This window comes from Coniophora puteana, assembly GCF_000271625.1.
Source record: "Coniophora puteana RWD-64-598 SS2 unplaced genomic scaffold CONPUscaffold_7, whole genome shotgun sequence".
NCBI classification, from domain to species: domain Eukaryota; kingdom Fungi; phylum Basidiomycota; class Agaricomycetes; order Boletales; family Coniophoraceae; genus Coniophora; species Coniophora puteana.
In genome coordinates this window covers 895,638-908,832 of record NW_006913059.1, presented here as the reverse complement: position 1 = coordinate 908,832, position 13,195 = coordinate 895,638, and the positions used below count along the sequence as shown (strand labels likewise).

The 13,195-nt window shown below is 52.9% G+C and overlaps 4 protein-coding genes and 1 non-coding gene across 5 annotated transcripts; 1 reads left to right on the top strand and 4 right to left on the bottom strand.

The window, feature by feature from the left end:
• Nucleotides 1-744: 744 nt before the first annotated feature.
• Nucleotides 745-2,054, top strand: CONPUDRAFT_57521 (uncharacterized protein; the record flags this gene model as incomplete). The annotated part of the gene is made up of 6 exons (XM_007770857.1): nt 745-976; nt 1,035-1,067; nt 1,130-1,164; nt 1,226-1,331; nt 1,382-1,460; nt 1,520-2,054. The coding sequence occupies 6 exons, from the start codon at nt 745-747 to the stop codon at nt 2,052-2,054; spliced, it is 1,020 nt and encodes a 339-aa protein (XP_007769047.1).
• A 154-nt stretch (nt 2,055-2,208) lies between these two features.
• On the bottom strand, nt 2,209-3,071 carry CONPUDRAFT_56786 (uncharacterized protein; the record flags this gene model as incomplete). The annotated part of the gene is made up of 4 exons (XM_007770801.1): nt 2,209-2,615; nt 2,678-2,727; nt 2,784-2,848; nt 2,913-3,071. 4 exons carry the CDS (start codon nt 3,069-3,071, stop codon nt 2,209-2,211), a joined length of 681 nt encoding a protein of 226 aa, XP_007768991.1.
• A 2,307-nt stretch (nt 3,072-5,378) lies between these two features.
• CONPUDRAFT_154449 (RNA-binding protein Nrd1) lies at nt 5,379-7,616 on the bottom strand (the record flags this gene model as incomplete). The annotated part of the gene is made up of 5 exons (XM_007771184.1): nt 5,379-5,981; nt 6,033-6,398; nt 6,452-6,994; nt 7,047-7,472; nt 7,545-7,616. The coding sequence occupies 5 exons, from the start codon at nt 7,614-7,616 to the stop codon at nt 5,379-5,381; spliced, it is 2,010 nt and encodes a 669-aa protein (XP_007769374.1).
• Nucleotides 7,617-8,573: 957 nt separating this feature from the next.
• On the bottom strand, nt 8,574-11,492 carry CONPUDRAFT_165944 (uncharacterized protein). The gene is made up of 4 exons (XM_007771183.1): nt 10,119-11,492; nt 9,449-10,058; nt 9,205-9,391; nt 8,574-9,150 (listed from the first exon to the last, which is right to left on the bottom strand). Exons 1-4 carry the CDS (start codon nt 11,416-11,418, stop codon nt 8,578-8,580), a joined length of 2,670 nt encoding a protein of 889 aa, XP_007769373.1. The 5' UTR covers nt 11,419-11,492; the 3' UTR covers nt 8,574-8,577.
• Nucleotides 11,493-12,968: 1,476 nt separating this feature from the next.
• CONPUDRAFT_t63 lies at nt 12,969-13,048 on the bottom strand. Its single transcript has one exon. It is a non-coding gene; the product is annotated as a tRNA-Gln (tRNA).
• Between the last annotated feature and the right edge of the window lie 147 nt (nt 13,049-13,195).

The following is a 13,195-nucleotide window of genomic DNA, read 5'->3' as shown; positions in this document are numbered from 1 at the left end:
ATCGTTGCAGCTGCTCGAGGTCATATCGGAGCTCACCGACTTGGACATGACTCATCTCCCTCGTCCTATGCCGCTAGCGCCATGTTGAAGGGCAGCCCGCCCAATATATCGCCCGTGCTGCCGCAGATAGAGCACGCCGCAGCCGTCAGGGGATTGCAGGATAACAAGATGCGGTGCCGTTGAACCGAAAGATGATGTCGTATGCGCGCTTGCTCGACCAGATCAACGAGGATATTTGGAGAAGCTGGATACCTCTCAGAAGAGTGCCAGTAAATGAGTTAGTTTCCCCCTGCTCCCATTACTTTCATTCATGTTCATGCCTACTCCCAGATTTGGTGACCGCTGTATTCAACTACATGTGTTGAAGTAGTATCAGAGGATTCAGAATAAGAGAGCTTGAACAGGTAAATAAGGGGACACCACTAGATGATAGTTCCTATACAACGCTGAGCACTCCACGAGAGCCTGAGGTTGCCAGTGGTACCCAATAAGCATAGCTTTTAGTACGTACCGTATGCTTGCAAAGGCCTCCATGTACGACTTGACGGTGTATTGCAACACCAAAAACTCAGGAAAGCCCCTGTTTGCGTTCGGAGACTTTCGGCACCCAAATAGTACGGGGTCCAATGCCGCCTTGTCTATTTGGCACTGGCACGACCTCGAACCAGTTATACATGCATTCGCCCTTCTCACACCTTTATGCCGGCGCTCCCCAGGAACTGACCAGCCCCAGACTAGCTCATCATGAACACTCTTGAACGAGTTTCAGGCCCGCCGACGCTGACATGGGCAAACGTTGGCGTCGGCTTCGCGTTCATCGTCTTCAACGTGCTCGTGTCTGCCACACTCCGCCTCGGCGAGGGCTCGGCGTTCCTCACGGCTGCGATAAGATGTGTGGTACAGCTCTCGGTCATGGGCCTCGTTCTGCAGAGGATCATTGAGACGGACAGCCCGTGGGCAGTTGCGGGTATCGCTGGTGAGCCTTGTATAGTGCTATGTCGTCAACAGGCTTCAGAGGACTGACGTGCTGCAAGTGTTGCTTAACTTGTTGGGGACGTTTGAAGCGGGTGTGTTCCAAATGTCCTCTTCTGCAGAGGAATGCGATGTGACTGACCTTTACAAACGCCAGTTGCAAACAAGTCGAAGATCCGACATACATTCATGGTCTGAGACCCTTCTTCTCCTCGTCTACGTGCGAATGAACGCGTACCAAACTCTACCCTAGTTCATCTCGGTGCTAATGAGCATGCTATGCTCAACGATACCCATCTCAATCGTCGGCTCTCGTTGGGCCATGTCGACACAACCTTTCTGGAAGCCCGATCAATATAGTGCGTTCAGCTAGTCTTTGCCTTCATCTTCCTTCGCATAACTGCCACAGTCCTCATCGTTGGCATGCTCGCTGGCAACGCTATATCCGGCGTCGTGATAGCGGTCTCATCCGTCCTCCAACAACTATAGTGAGTCAACGGTCGACTGGCCGCGCCTATTCCCTCCGACTCGGCTAACTGGATACTAGCACCGATAGAGACAAGGTCGAGACGTATCTTGCCTTCGGAGCCTCGCGATTCGAAGCATGCACCCCGATTGCGCGGGACGCTCTGCGTCTCGCACTCATGCCGACCATCAGCCAGATGAGGTACGTTTCCTCTCTTTGCCACCGTCTTCTCGTTACTGATGATCTCACCAGCATCATCGGAATGATCTCGATACCCGGCACAATGACGGGTGCCATCCTGGGCGGCTCGTCTGTAGAGCAGGCTGCGAAGCTGCAGATGATCATCATGTTCATGATCTCCGCTGCGACGGCACTTTCCTCTATTGCTGCGACCGTAGTCGCGCTATGTGTCGTCGTCGACAGTGACCATCGTATTCGCATTGATAGAATCCACGACCACGAGTACGTGCTTTGGCGAGCCCGAAACTGGATTGTGAGGAAGATAGCCACCGTGGTTTCAGCTTTGGCGATGTCCATAGCAAGGGCATTCCAGGCTCACAATAGAGACACAGAGGAGGATGACACTGTGGGCGAAACAGGATCGTTATTGGGGTAGTTAGCTAGCAAAGTGTCCTCATTACTAGATATATCACGAATGAAGATATACGAGTATCATACAGCAACATTGCTGATCTGTCCGAAAGAATGAAAGAGGGAAAAGCAATCGCATCCAGAACGACGTCAAAAGCAGATGAACGTTATAGCACCAATCACCACAGACCCAAGTTCCATCCCCATCTCGTACTCGCATCACTCCTCTTTCTGATCACGATGTTATCCGCCGGAGCCGGAGTGCTCGCAGGAGTGACATTGCGAAGCGGCTGCGTGGGCAGCATAATGGGACTTGTCGTGATCTGATACTGCGGCGGCAGGGGCTCGCCGTTGTACTGGTAAAGCTGCAGTGTATACCCGAGCGTCGGGTCCTGCGAGATCCCCCACGACTGATACAGCTCCGTTGTATTGTAGGCCTGTACGAAACTCGACACGGCCGTGCAGGGATCTTGGATTTGCTGATAGCCATCTCCAAACAGGACGCCGGTGATGGAGCCGTTGGGCTGCAGAGTGTACTGGCCGTGCGCCCAGAGTAGGACAGCGGTGGCGCAGTTGGGAGCGGACCCTACGATTCGTGAAGAGCTTGGGTATTGGCGGGCTGGGACACCGAGGGTGAGATCGACTCACCATTGCCATTCAGCCGGAACTGGGCGACTTCGTAGAAACCATCGTCGGTGCTACAAGGTTCGGATGATAGGCAAAAAGACGGCAAGTGGAGCAAAAGAAGACTCACAATGAGTATGAGACACCCGTATTCTCAGGGAGGAAGAACGACAGATTGTTGGGAGATGCGAAGCCCTGAGAGGCGGTCATGCATTAGCGTCCTCCAAAGGTGGCGCATGCGGGATTATTGGAGACGCACTGGACCAGTTACTACGGCCTGGCTTCCCGACGACCATGTGCCGACGATGGTGGTGATGTTGTGTGTTGGTGTGTACTGGATGGGCTCCGAATCTGTCTGTCCCAAGACGACGGACGAGAAGGCAGCGATGAAGGAAAGCAAAGTCAAAAGGCCTTTCATCATAGTGGGGGGTGGAGTACAACGTCGCCCACCAGCGCCGGGCTTGCCTGTGCAGTGTGGGAGCGCGTGGGAGCAGCTCTGAGCCCAGGTCCGCTACATGTGATCGTGGGATTCAATATATCCCGAGGGAGCAAGCCGCCGGCTGGGAAGTTTGTTTCCGTGTTTCGCAGAGAAAATGGTCGTGCATTCAGCTTCAACTGCGTCATCAGCGCGACATGATAGGATCAGAGGAAGACTAGACAGTCTCAGTAAAATAATCTCACTTTCGCGAGTCTAACGAGACTGAGTACCGTAGACTTTAACTAGGAACTTGCCAGTGAATCGAGCGGTGTTCTGTCTTAGTTCTGCCCTTCAAGTTGTTTTTGCCAAGCTTGTGAGCGACATTGATATTCTTTGATGATTGTGGAAGAAACAACTGTGCACCATCACAATGGCAAGCATATGTCGAGTCGGCCATCACGGTTCTCTTTCTACCAACTTCTAGATGACCTTTTAAGAACGGCGATTAAGTAAAGTGTTCGAGATAGAACCGGGGTCAAGGGAGTATTGTAAGACTACCTAACTTTTGGGAGGGTATGAGGTGACACTGCACACCTCATGCTGGCATGGATATCCCTTGAATGGACGAAACGCCGTCTACGTCCTTAGCGCACTTTCATGCACCTGGTTCGTGGACAAGTCGGTTTGTCCCGCTTTAGTAGAGCCTGCGAACTGAAATGCGGGACACGTCGTAAATAGGGGCTAAAATGGGTGTCAATCTTTCACTTGTGCACAACCAATACGGTCATCCCAGCAGCTCATTAATTATACCACAGCGTACGGAATGAGGCGATGATACCCACCACGCACTTATTTTCCTATAAAACAAACTCGAAACGAACTTATGTCCCGCACCACCACCACCAACAAACTAAAAAGCGGGACACGCTGTATTTGGTAGGAAAAAGTACAGTACCTTCTGATGGGGTCGTGGTCTGATGTTAATCGTTCAATGCAATGCCAGTTTGATGCGCTCAGGGAGCACGTACCGGGAAAGAATGAGCGTGAAGTCCGAAGTATACTATGCACATAGTAAGCATCGCGCACATGAGCATGCCCGGCGTTATCCACGGACACCGACACGAACTCGAACTCGAAAAAATAATAGCATTGCCCGCAGAGCTAAGCGATAGTACAGATGGTCGCCTCTGCTCCTAGGCCTGTGCTGAGTACATCATCTTGCATATTTGGAAACGAGCTCAGTAAACCACAGAAATCGGCGCATGAAAACAATGAAATCACCTTCGAGGAACACTGGTACTAACCAGATGTACAACCACTCAAGAGACAGCACCAGTGCAGTGCCGACTCGGAGATGCCCATTACACGATGGTCATTATTCACCGCCGCCACACTCACAATAGCTCTCACAAGTCGCAATCACCAAAAGGTATAGGCACACAGAACGAGAGTATAATGGTATTGATTTAATTGGTGGGGGGGAATACTAAGTGCACTCGGGGAATAGAGGCTAGTTGTACTTCGAGCGCGGGGGTGACAGGTGATTGTATGATGACAGACGAGGCAGAAAAAAGAGATTGAGAGATTAAAGCACATCAGGCGTCGGTAATTGTATACAGTCATCGCGAGGCAGGTCGAGAGTACGGAGGGTGATGCGAGAGCGGGTAAGCGGCAGCAGCGCCGTGCTACTAAGGTGTGGTGGGGACTGCAGGGTAAAGGCAAAAGAAGACGCATATGGGTACGATAAGAGAAGAAAGGGCAAAGAATGGTAAAAGGTAATTTGAAATTTCATAATAAAAGGAGAGAGAAAAAGGCGATGAAGGAAGACATCTTTAGTAGAGATGAAGGTGAATATAGCGTGATCAGCGAACGAAACGAAACGAAGTGTTCGCTTAAAAACATTATAACCATCGAAAGACAACCAATAGCCCAAGGTGCCAAGCCCGTACTTGCATCTCTCGGGACCGCGCAAGGCGACAAAGAAAAGGAAAGCAAGAGGGGCACGACACGCCGAAGGAAATCGATCATCAATCCTATCCATCCATCCACCTGGACAAAAGACTCCTCTTGCGCATTCACAATTTTCGTTCGGTCGGTCTATGACGATAGAGAGAGAGAGCGGAGTATTCACAGCTGAGCAAAAACGAGGTGCAGAGACAGAGGACGCAGAGAGCGTTGGGTATCATCGAGTTTGTACATCACAAGCACAAGGACAGGCATGCACGAAAGCAACAGTGACTGGCGCAGGCGATTTTTTCCCTTGAGAAACTAATGCCGAAGAGGAGACGGTGCGCAGCGTATCCAGAATTAACTGGACCCATCGACACCGTTCTCGACTCCGCCCTCCATCATGATGTCGGCCTCCAGTCCAGGGTTTGTAGCAGCAACAGAGTCGTCGCCCAAAAGGATGGCGTCCGAGACGTCCTCGTTCTTGCCATCGCTGTCACCAGCGTTGCTGGGGCCATTGCCGCTTGCAACACGACGCGAGGCGCCGCCCTGAGGACCGGACCGCGGTGGGTTAGCACAGCGGTCCTTACCGTGCGCAACACGCAGGTTGGCGTAGTCGGGCTTGTTCTTGATCCCGTCGATGGCCTTGATCGCGTTCGAGATGTTCGTGAAGTTCACGAATGCACAGTTCTTCTCCTTGAGGAAGTTGACTAGCTCAACGTCTCCGAACTCCCCGAAATCCTTCTTGAGCTTCTCCTCATTGAACGTCTCAAAGTCTTCAATGTTGCCAACGTAAACGTTGCGCGTAGCACCGGAGTGAACGGAGAGCGCGAGACTCGGAGCGAGAGGGCCAGAGTTCTTGCCCCAACCGACCTTGAGACGGCGGTTGTTGAGGGTCAAGCCCTGGTAGGAGGCAACTTGGAAGAAAGTGAACGCGGCGGCGGGATCAACGAAGGTAACAAACTATATGCGCGTCAGATGTGCCGATCAAAAAGGAATATAAAGGTATCTTACAGCAATGTGCTTATCTTGCATGTACCGTATGCTCTGGAGAACACCGCCACGGATAGCGTTGCAAAGGTCCTCGGTGTTCGTCTCGGGGTGAATGTTGCCAAGGTAAACTGTGCGGTTGAGGCTCTGACCAGCCATACCCTGCATGGCCTCGGCGCCAAATGGCGCGTAACCAGTGAAAGGGTTAAATGGCGACGGGCCGGCACCCGGGGACATCGTGGCCGACTGAGCGACGAGCGACTGCGCAGCCGCTGCCTGAGCAGCTTGAGCGGCAGCCTGTTGCGACTTCGGAATGTATGCGCAGCGGTCCTTGCCATAATTAACGCGCTTGCCTGCCCAAGCTGGCTCAGTGGGAAGTGTGTTAACGACCTGAGAAAAGATAAGTTAAAAATAAGATATCATTTTTGTGGGTGGCAGCGTACCTTGGTGGCAACGGCGATACTCAAGAAGTGGACGAAGCCTATGTTCTTGTCACGGACAATCTTCACCTGGTCAATCAGGCCGAAGCGGCTCAGATCATCGCGAAGCTGCTCTTCTGTGGTGCCCTCGTCGAGGCCACCGAGATACACGTTGCGGCTTGCATTGCTCTGCGTAATGGCAAGAGCAACCTGGGCAGGGACGGGCGAAGGCTTTCCCCAGCCTATCTTGAGCTCCTGTCCGTGCAGGGAGAGCTTCTTGATGGTAGCGTCGGCGTGGAAAGCGGATGCGGTGTTGCCATCCAGGAAGGAGAGGAAGACGCATGACTTCTCGGGGAGAACACGGACAGACTCCAGGGGACCGAAATGAACGAGATTGAGAAGTTCGTCGACGGAAGCAGTGGCAGGGAGATTGCCAACGTAAACAGTACGCCCAGTTGCATTGGTGTTGATGGAAAGCGCAGCGCTAAGAGCAGCGGGAGAGTAAGGCTGGGGCGCGGAGGGGATATTGACATTGAGCGAAGGAACGCGCTGTTGTTGATTCGCGTTCTGACCATCAGATGAAGCGTCAAGAAAGGATAGTATAGTGAATAATACGCACCTGCCCGAAGTTGGCCATCTGTCCGTTGTAAGGGAACGCGCTGAGCATGCTCATGTTCGGAATACCCATGCCCAACATGTTGTAGCCGAAAGCAGCACCATAGGCACCGCCGTTCATCTGGCCATTGGGGTGCTGCGTCTGGGGGGTCTGCAAAGAGGCGCTCTGCATGTAGGGTGTCGAAGGGCTCATCTGGCTCATGTTGCCGTTGACTCCGGTGTTGATCGTCAGGGAGGGGGTCGAGTAAAGAGCGGACGAAGAATATTGCGGGGACGAATTGGCGTAGGCCTGGTTGATGTTGGCCTGGGGTCCGTAGCCGTAGTTGGCGAAAGCGTCGCGGTTGCCCGAGTTGGAAGCGGAAAGGTTTCCGTTGGGGGGAGACCAGCGAGCCTTTTTAGCGTCAGGACCACCAGCGGTATCCATGGATCTCTGAAGACGCGTAAGAGGAAAAGAAAACACGTAAGAAGTTGGGACGTGAAGAGAAATGTCAAAGGGGCTGACCTTCATCATATCCAGTTCGAAGGAACCGTAAGCAGTGTACTGGTTGTTGAAGGTAGCCTGAGATTCGTCCATAGGGGAGGAGAGAATGTTACGTGGATGTGAATGTGGGATAGGTATGATGTGAAGCCAACGGCGGAAAGGAGGAGAGAAGGAAACAAGTGAAGGTTAGAAAACGCGATGTGTAGCGACCGTGGTGGGGAAAGGCCCTTTGGTGGGTGGTAACGAGTGTGGTGGAGTTGGGAAAGAAAGAACACGCACAAAAAACGGGATAACAAGTTAAAGTGCGATGTTATATAGGTGTCAAGTCAAGGAAGGACGAAGTGGAGGGTGTCCTCTAAACTGTAACGACGACCTGGAACAGCAAATAAAAAACCGGGGACGATTCTTATCGCTGTCGTCTGACCCAAGAAGCTCGCCAAACAAATAAAGATGAAAAGAGGCGAACGAAAAGGACTGGAGGGGAACGACGACGACGACGAGAAGGGCGGCGGCGGTGGGAGGAAAAGAGACGGGGTCAGGCGCGACAGACGGAAAAGAGGAAGCGTCGAAACAAGACGAGAGCGAATCCGATCTGCACCCGCGTTCCCTCCCTACCAAGGTTCCCACCCATGAATGCGCACGGACCCCGCCATTGAAATTCCCTCCCGCAGCCGAACAACGTCGGTCGACTCATGCTCGGCTCCCATAGCGGCGATGTCGACGAACAATTAAAAGTCGATTATGGTCGAGGCTCGAGCTTGGGACAACGCCAGGGACGATGTCGGCGCGCTCAAGCATCCCTCGCGTCCCGCCTCCACCGGAGATTCTCTGCTCGCGTGCACCGGGGGGTACATGCGATTGGAGCAACCTTCCCCCAGTGGGCGTCTCGCAGATCGGATCTCTCGAGCAAATACTATCTGGTTCTCGAGTCTCAGGGACGGCAACCTGCGCATGTTATTGTGAGTGTCGATCGAACTATATAAGCATGTAAATAACTATGATGGTATACGGTAAATACGAGCAGATATGTACAAGTACTTTTGCTATCATCACATCAACACGAGCCTTCTGAATCCTCCGCATGTCCGATCAGACCCACAGCTTCTCGCAAGCGCCTCTCATGCTCCCGCGCCGCGTCTTCGTCCACCGCGTTCACTGCTTCCTCCGAGTTTAATTCTCCTTGTAGAGCTTCTTCGTCTGTATCCGAGGGCATGACGTCATCCTCCCATCCTAGCGCCCGAGAGGGAGGGACAACATAGGCCGGTGACAGGTGCAGAACACCCTGCATCGGCGACGGGGAAGAAGACCTAGACGACGGTAATTGGCGCTTGATAAACTTGCGTCGGCGATCCTCGTAAAGGGATGGCGTCAGACAGGCGAAGCTGCTCAGTCCAAAAGATGGAGGGGGATAGAAGACGGCCATGCGAGGATCGCGTCCACAAACGTCGTCTTTGTCATGGCTATTTTCATATTGAACCTCTTCTTCGTCCTCGGCATCGCCGCCGTCCTCGTGTTCGTCGCCATGGATAGACACGCCTCGTTGCCCCACGTCTTCACTTGCTACTTTGCCGTTCATGTGGCGGATGCTTGTAATCTGGATCGCTTCTTCAACGGTACTTGTAGGGATCTGACCGCATGATAGATTAGGCTGACAATAATACAATCTAGCCAGGACACTTACAGAGTGCTCTTGAAACTTCCAAAATCTGGAACGCTCCTTGATCTTCCGCTCCTGCTCCCTGAGAACGATCGCCTCACGCGCCACATCACCAACATACGCAGTGATCGCAGCCTGAAGGAACCGTACGAGCGCAGGTGAGATCGCATGCGTCGCGGTTTCTTCTTCATTGAACGGAGAGCTCGCTAACCTGTCGTGCATTCAAGGTGAGCGAAATGGCGAGCCAAAGCAACTGACAACCGCTTACCCAGAAAGACGCCCAAGGGAGCCGAGGTTAAACAAGTCCATCCCATTCTCCTGCAACCAGGTAGCATCAACCCCAGCATTAGCGAACGCAGCACGAAGCTTATAACGTGTTTTCAACCCGCGACCCTTGAACTTCAACCTCGCCGACTGCTCGCCTTCCCCTCCGTCCGCTCCCTCCTCACCAGCCACAGGCGTCCCTGGGCGAGAAACAGATGCCGCCGGCGTTCTTGTCCTTTCCCTGCGCTTTTCCTTCGTCTTTGGCCTGCCTCCGCGCCGAGACGCGTCTTGGGCAACGCTAAGAGACGATTTCTTCCGGCCAGGCTTCAATACGCTCAGCGAAGTATTCACACTCCGGCTTCCACTAGCGCGTTTGCGACGCATATACAGACGTTTCTGGTACCGTCTGCGAGATGCTGGTGAGAGTCTGGCAGGATCGACGCCGTCATCTTGATCGGGATCGTCAACGGCCGAAACAGCCGCGGCGGTAGGTAGAGGGGATTGTGTAGCTGGGGAAACAGGGGTAGGTGGTGTTTGTGCACGGGATGGCGCTGAAGGAGCAGCTAGAGGTGGTAATGCAGGAGTTGGAGGTGATGATCCACGCCGAGACGGAGCTAGTCATATCAATGGTTCAGCATTGCTTTATAGCATAGCGATTTGTATTGATAACTCACCTTGATAATGCTCTTCGCCCAGCAAAGCAGGGTCAATCATATCGTCGGTAATGACAGCCTGCGCATGCACGGAAGGTTCAGCCTCCTGTACCCCGGCATCGTCCCCAGAAGAGCCCAAGCCTCGCCTCGAAGGCGCTGCATCCTCCTCGTCCACTTCATCCTCCGCGTGCCCAGCTTCTGGAGGCTGGGAAGCATCCTTCGGGTCCTCCATCTGCTCCTCCTCCTCACCTTCACTCCTCTGCCCCTCTGTAGCCCTCAAAATCGAGTCCAACACCTGCAAATGCCCACTCCCCAACGACGGCAGCGCATCCAGCCCACCAGCCACCTCAGACTTCCGCCGCTTCCCCGCCCTCGCATCCTCCCACTCGTACCTCCTCCGCCTCCGATCCGGATTCGCCTCCTGCAAAAATGCAGCGGCCGCATCAGCATCACGTTCTTCCTCCGTCCGGATGATCTCCAGCGCCATACGCTCCTCCGCCACGATCCAGTCATCCGAGACCTCCATCGCGGGTTCGTGCGTGTATCGCGTGCCGCGTCCGCCGGAAACTGATGTGCTGCTGCTGCTGCTGCTGCTGAAAGCCTCGCGGGCGGCGAGCTCGGCGGAAGCCTGTTCCATGACATCGAGCAGCTCGATAACCTGTGCGATGCTCTTCCCGCCCACGTTCGTACCAGCGACGCTGAGGCCTTGAGCGAGTTCGGAGCGCGCGGCATGGCTGACGTCCTCGGCAACGAGGTCGGGCCGCCAGCGGGAGTGGATGGAGAGCGCGTGAAAGAAAGCGTCGAGCTCGGTGCGGGACCAGGGGTGCGTGCTCGAAGTCCACGCAACGTCCGAGATCTCGTCAAAATCGTTGAAGGGAGGCTGTTCATGAGCCTGAGACGAGCCCGAGAGGTGGGCTTTGGTTGAGGCTAGATGGTCCGCGAAGATGGAGAGATACGCTTGCGTTTGAGTGATATTGCGTGCTCCTGGTTGGACCATGTCCTCTTCATTAGCATGTAACTGTATTTGATTCTCTGGAAATGATGCCTCTTCTGTATTTCCATCGACGTCCATGCCATGTAGTTGCCCAACATTGCCTGAAGCGTCGGCAGGCGCATCCGCAGTCGACCCACCAGCGTCAGCCGTCAAATCGTCATCTCCATCAACCCCACTCCTCGCTTCAGTACCCGGTCGTATCTTCCGGGGACGCCCTCTCTTCTTCTTCTCTCCAGTTGTAGGTGCACGTTGTGGTCCGCCCCGAGTGCCGATGCCCGACGAGCGAGTGCGTGATCTAGCTGAGCTTGCTGCAACATCCGGTGCCATGGGACTCAAAAATATGCATATCTTGTAATGGACTTGGCAATGCCAGTCGACGGACGATGCTGTTTGGATGCTCTGGAGAAAGTTAGAGGACGGCGGCGGCGGCGGAGGTCAGCGCCTATTGATTTTAGCCGAGACTGCCGAGCGAACTTTCTCCGATCAAATCCATCCAATCCGAGTCTGTGCGAATAGCAACACTTGCCTTCGCCTCGCATCATAGCAGGTCATTCATGCATCATAACTTGCTCTAGACTTGACATAGGCTGAAGACATGCCCTTACTCGCCAGGGGATTTCAGGTCTCCTTTATTCGTGCGAGCTGATAATTGATCTATGAACAACTTGCAGCCCCTGTACCTTGCACTGGGCATATACCTTCAAACGCCATTTCGCGCAACTTTGCAACAAAATTGCATGCAATGAGTACCGAGAACCAACATATATTTCCAGCCGTCCCTCCTCATAGGTCGCCTTTTGAGCTTATCCACCCTCACCACTTAGTCCTATGGCATCTTTGCTCTCCCTGCCATGACTGGTCGAGCACGATAAAAACCAGCATCAGATTTTACACATCTACATTTCGGCCATCCTATACTTGTCCTTGCTGTCTAGGAGTTATCTCTCAGGAAGCAGGACTCGGATAGGATCGTCACCAGGGGAGGAACAATCCTTTTAAGGTTGACATTCTTGGTGCGTCCAAATCCCCGTAATCAGGTTCATGAATACTGACTTCGAATAGCCAAATTTCATCAGATATGTTCACCCCAGCTGCAGTTAGGAAGTGCAGAATGATTATGACGATGATCACAGTGGTGAGTGCGTCATGACAGTTGGAATATCGGCGGTAACACTTCAAGTTCTCGTTCACCACCGTCTGAAGCGGCATCAGCTGGCACATCAAGTGTCGTGGACGGCAGGAGTCGCGATGCCCTCCGGTGTGCAGCAATCAGCCATCGATATCCTCACCCTACTTTGAAACCTCGTTGTTTATCTGTTTGTGTGAGTTCATTCCGGCGGCATTGAAACACTGATGTTTCATGCGTAACAGGAATTTGGAGATCGTCATTCATACGATCGTTAACATCGGATCTTTACAATACAATTCTGCCAAGTAAACGTGCGTCTTATATTGACCGGAAACATCTCGAAGCGAGGCGTTTCTCTGGCCTGTGAAGATGCAAACCACTCGCGAACCTCTTAATATTTTGAGAACTCTGGTTGTAGGTTGTAGCAATGGTCAATATTCGTATCTGATTCAATTCGCGCAGTGTTCTTGCACACATGAGCATGTGCAGGGTGAAAATATAGCTTATTGATCTGATGCATGTCAAGTCAAGGCCATCTATGGCGGAATTGTCCACTGGTAGCGGCTAAGACAGTACCCCCGATTGTGTACCGTATATCACCTACTTATTACACAAGATTGATCGCGTTCTGAAGATCTGATGTCTGAAGCTAGAAGGTATGATTGAAGGTACTGCAGACATGAAGAATACTGATTTGTATTGAGCCTTAGTACAGCAATCCATAGGCTATGGACAAAAAGACTGTGTAAGGCGTTACCAGGGTTCGAACCTGGGTTACGGGAAAGCCTGTTTCAAAATCCCGAGTGATAACCACTACACTATAACGCCGACGTGATGCGGAGGGCATAGTATATACTAGATTCTAGTTGCTCGAGTCGAGAATCTAACCAACTTGTCAATTAATGCTGCGCCGCCATACTCTTGTCACACCACCTCAGCATATACTTGGATCGGCGCAAGCTTCGGTGGTTGACC

Coding starts and splice junctions, on each gene's coding strand:
- CONPUDRAFT_165944 (XM_007771183.1), bottom strand. CDS start 11,418: ATGGCACCGGATGTTGCAGCAAGCTCAGCTAGATCACGCACTCGCTCG. Junction 10,059..10,118: donor GGGCGAAGAGCATTATCAAG/GTGAGTTATCAA, acceptor TGATATGACTAG/CTCCGTCTCGGCGTGGATCA. Junction 9,392..9,448: donor TCCCTTGGGCGTCTTTCTGG/GTAAGCGGTTGT, acceptor AATGCACGACAG/GTTAGCGAGCTCTCCGTTCA.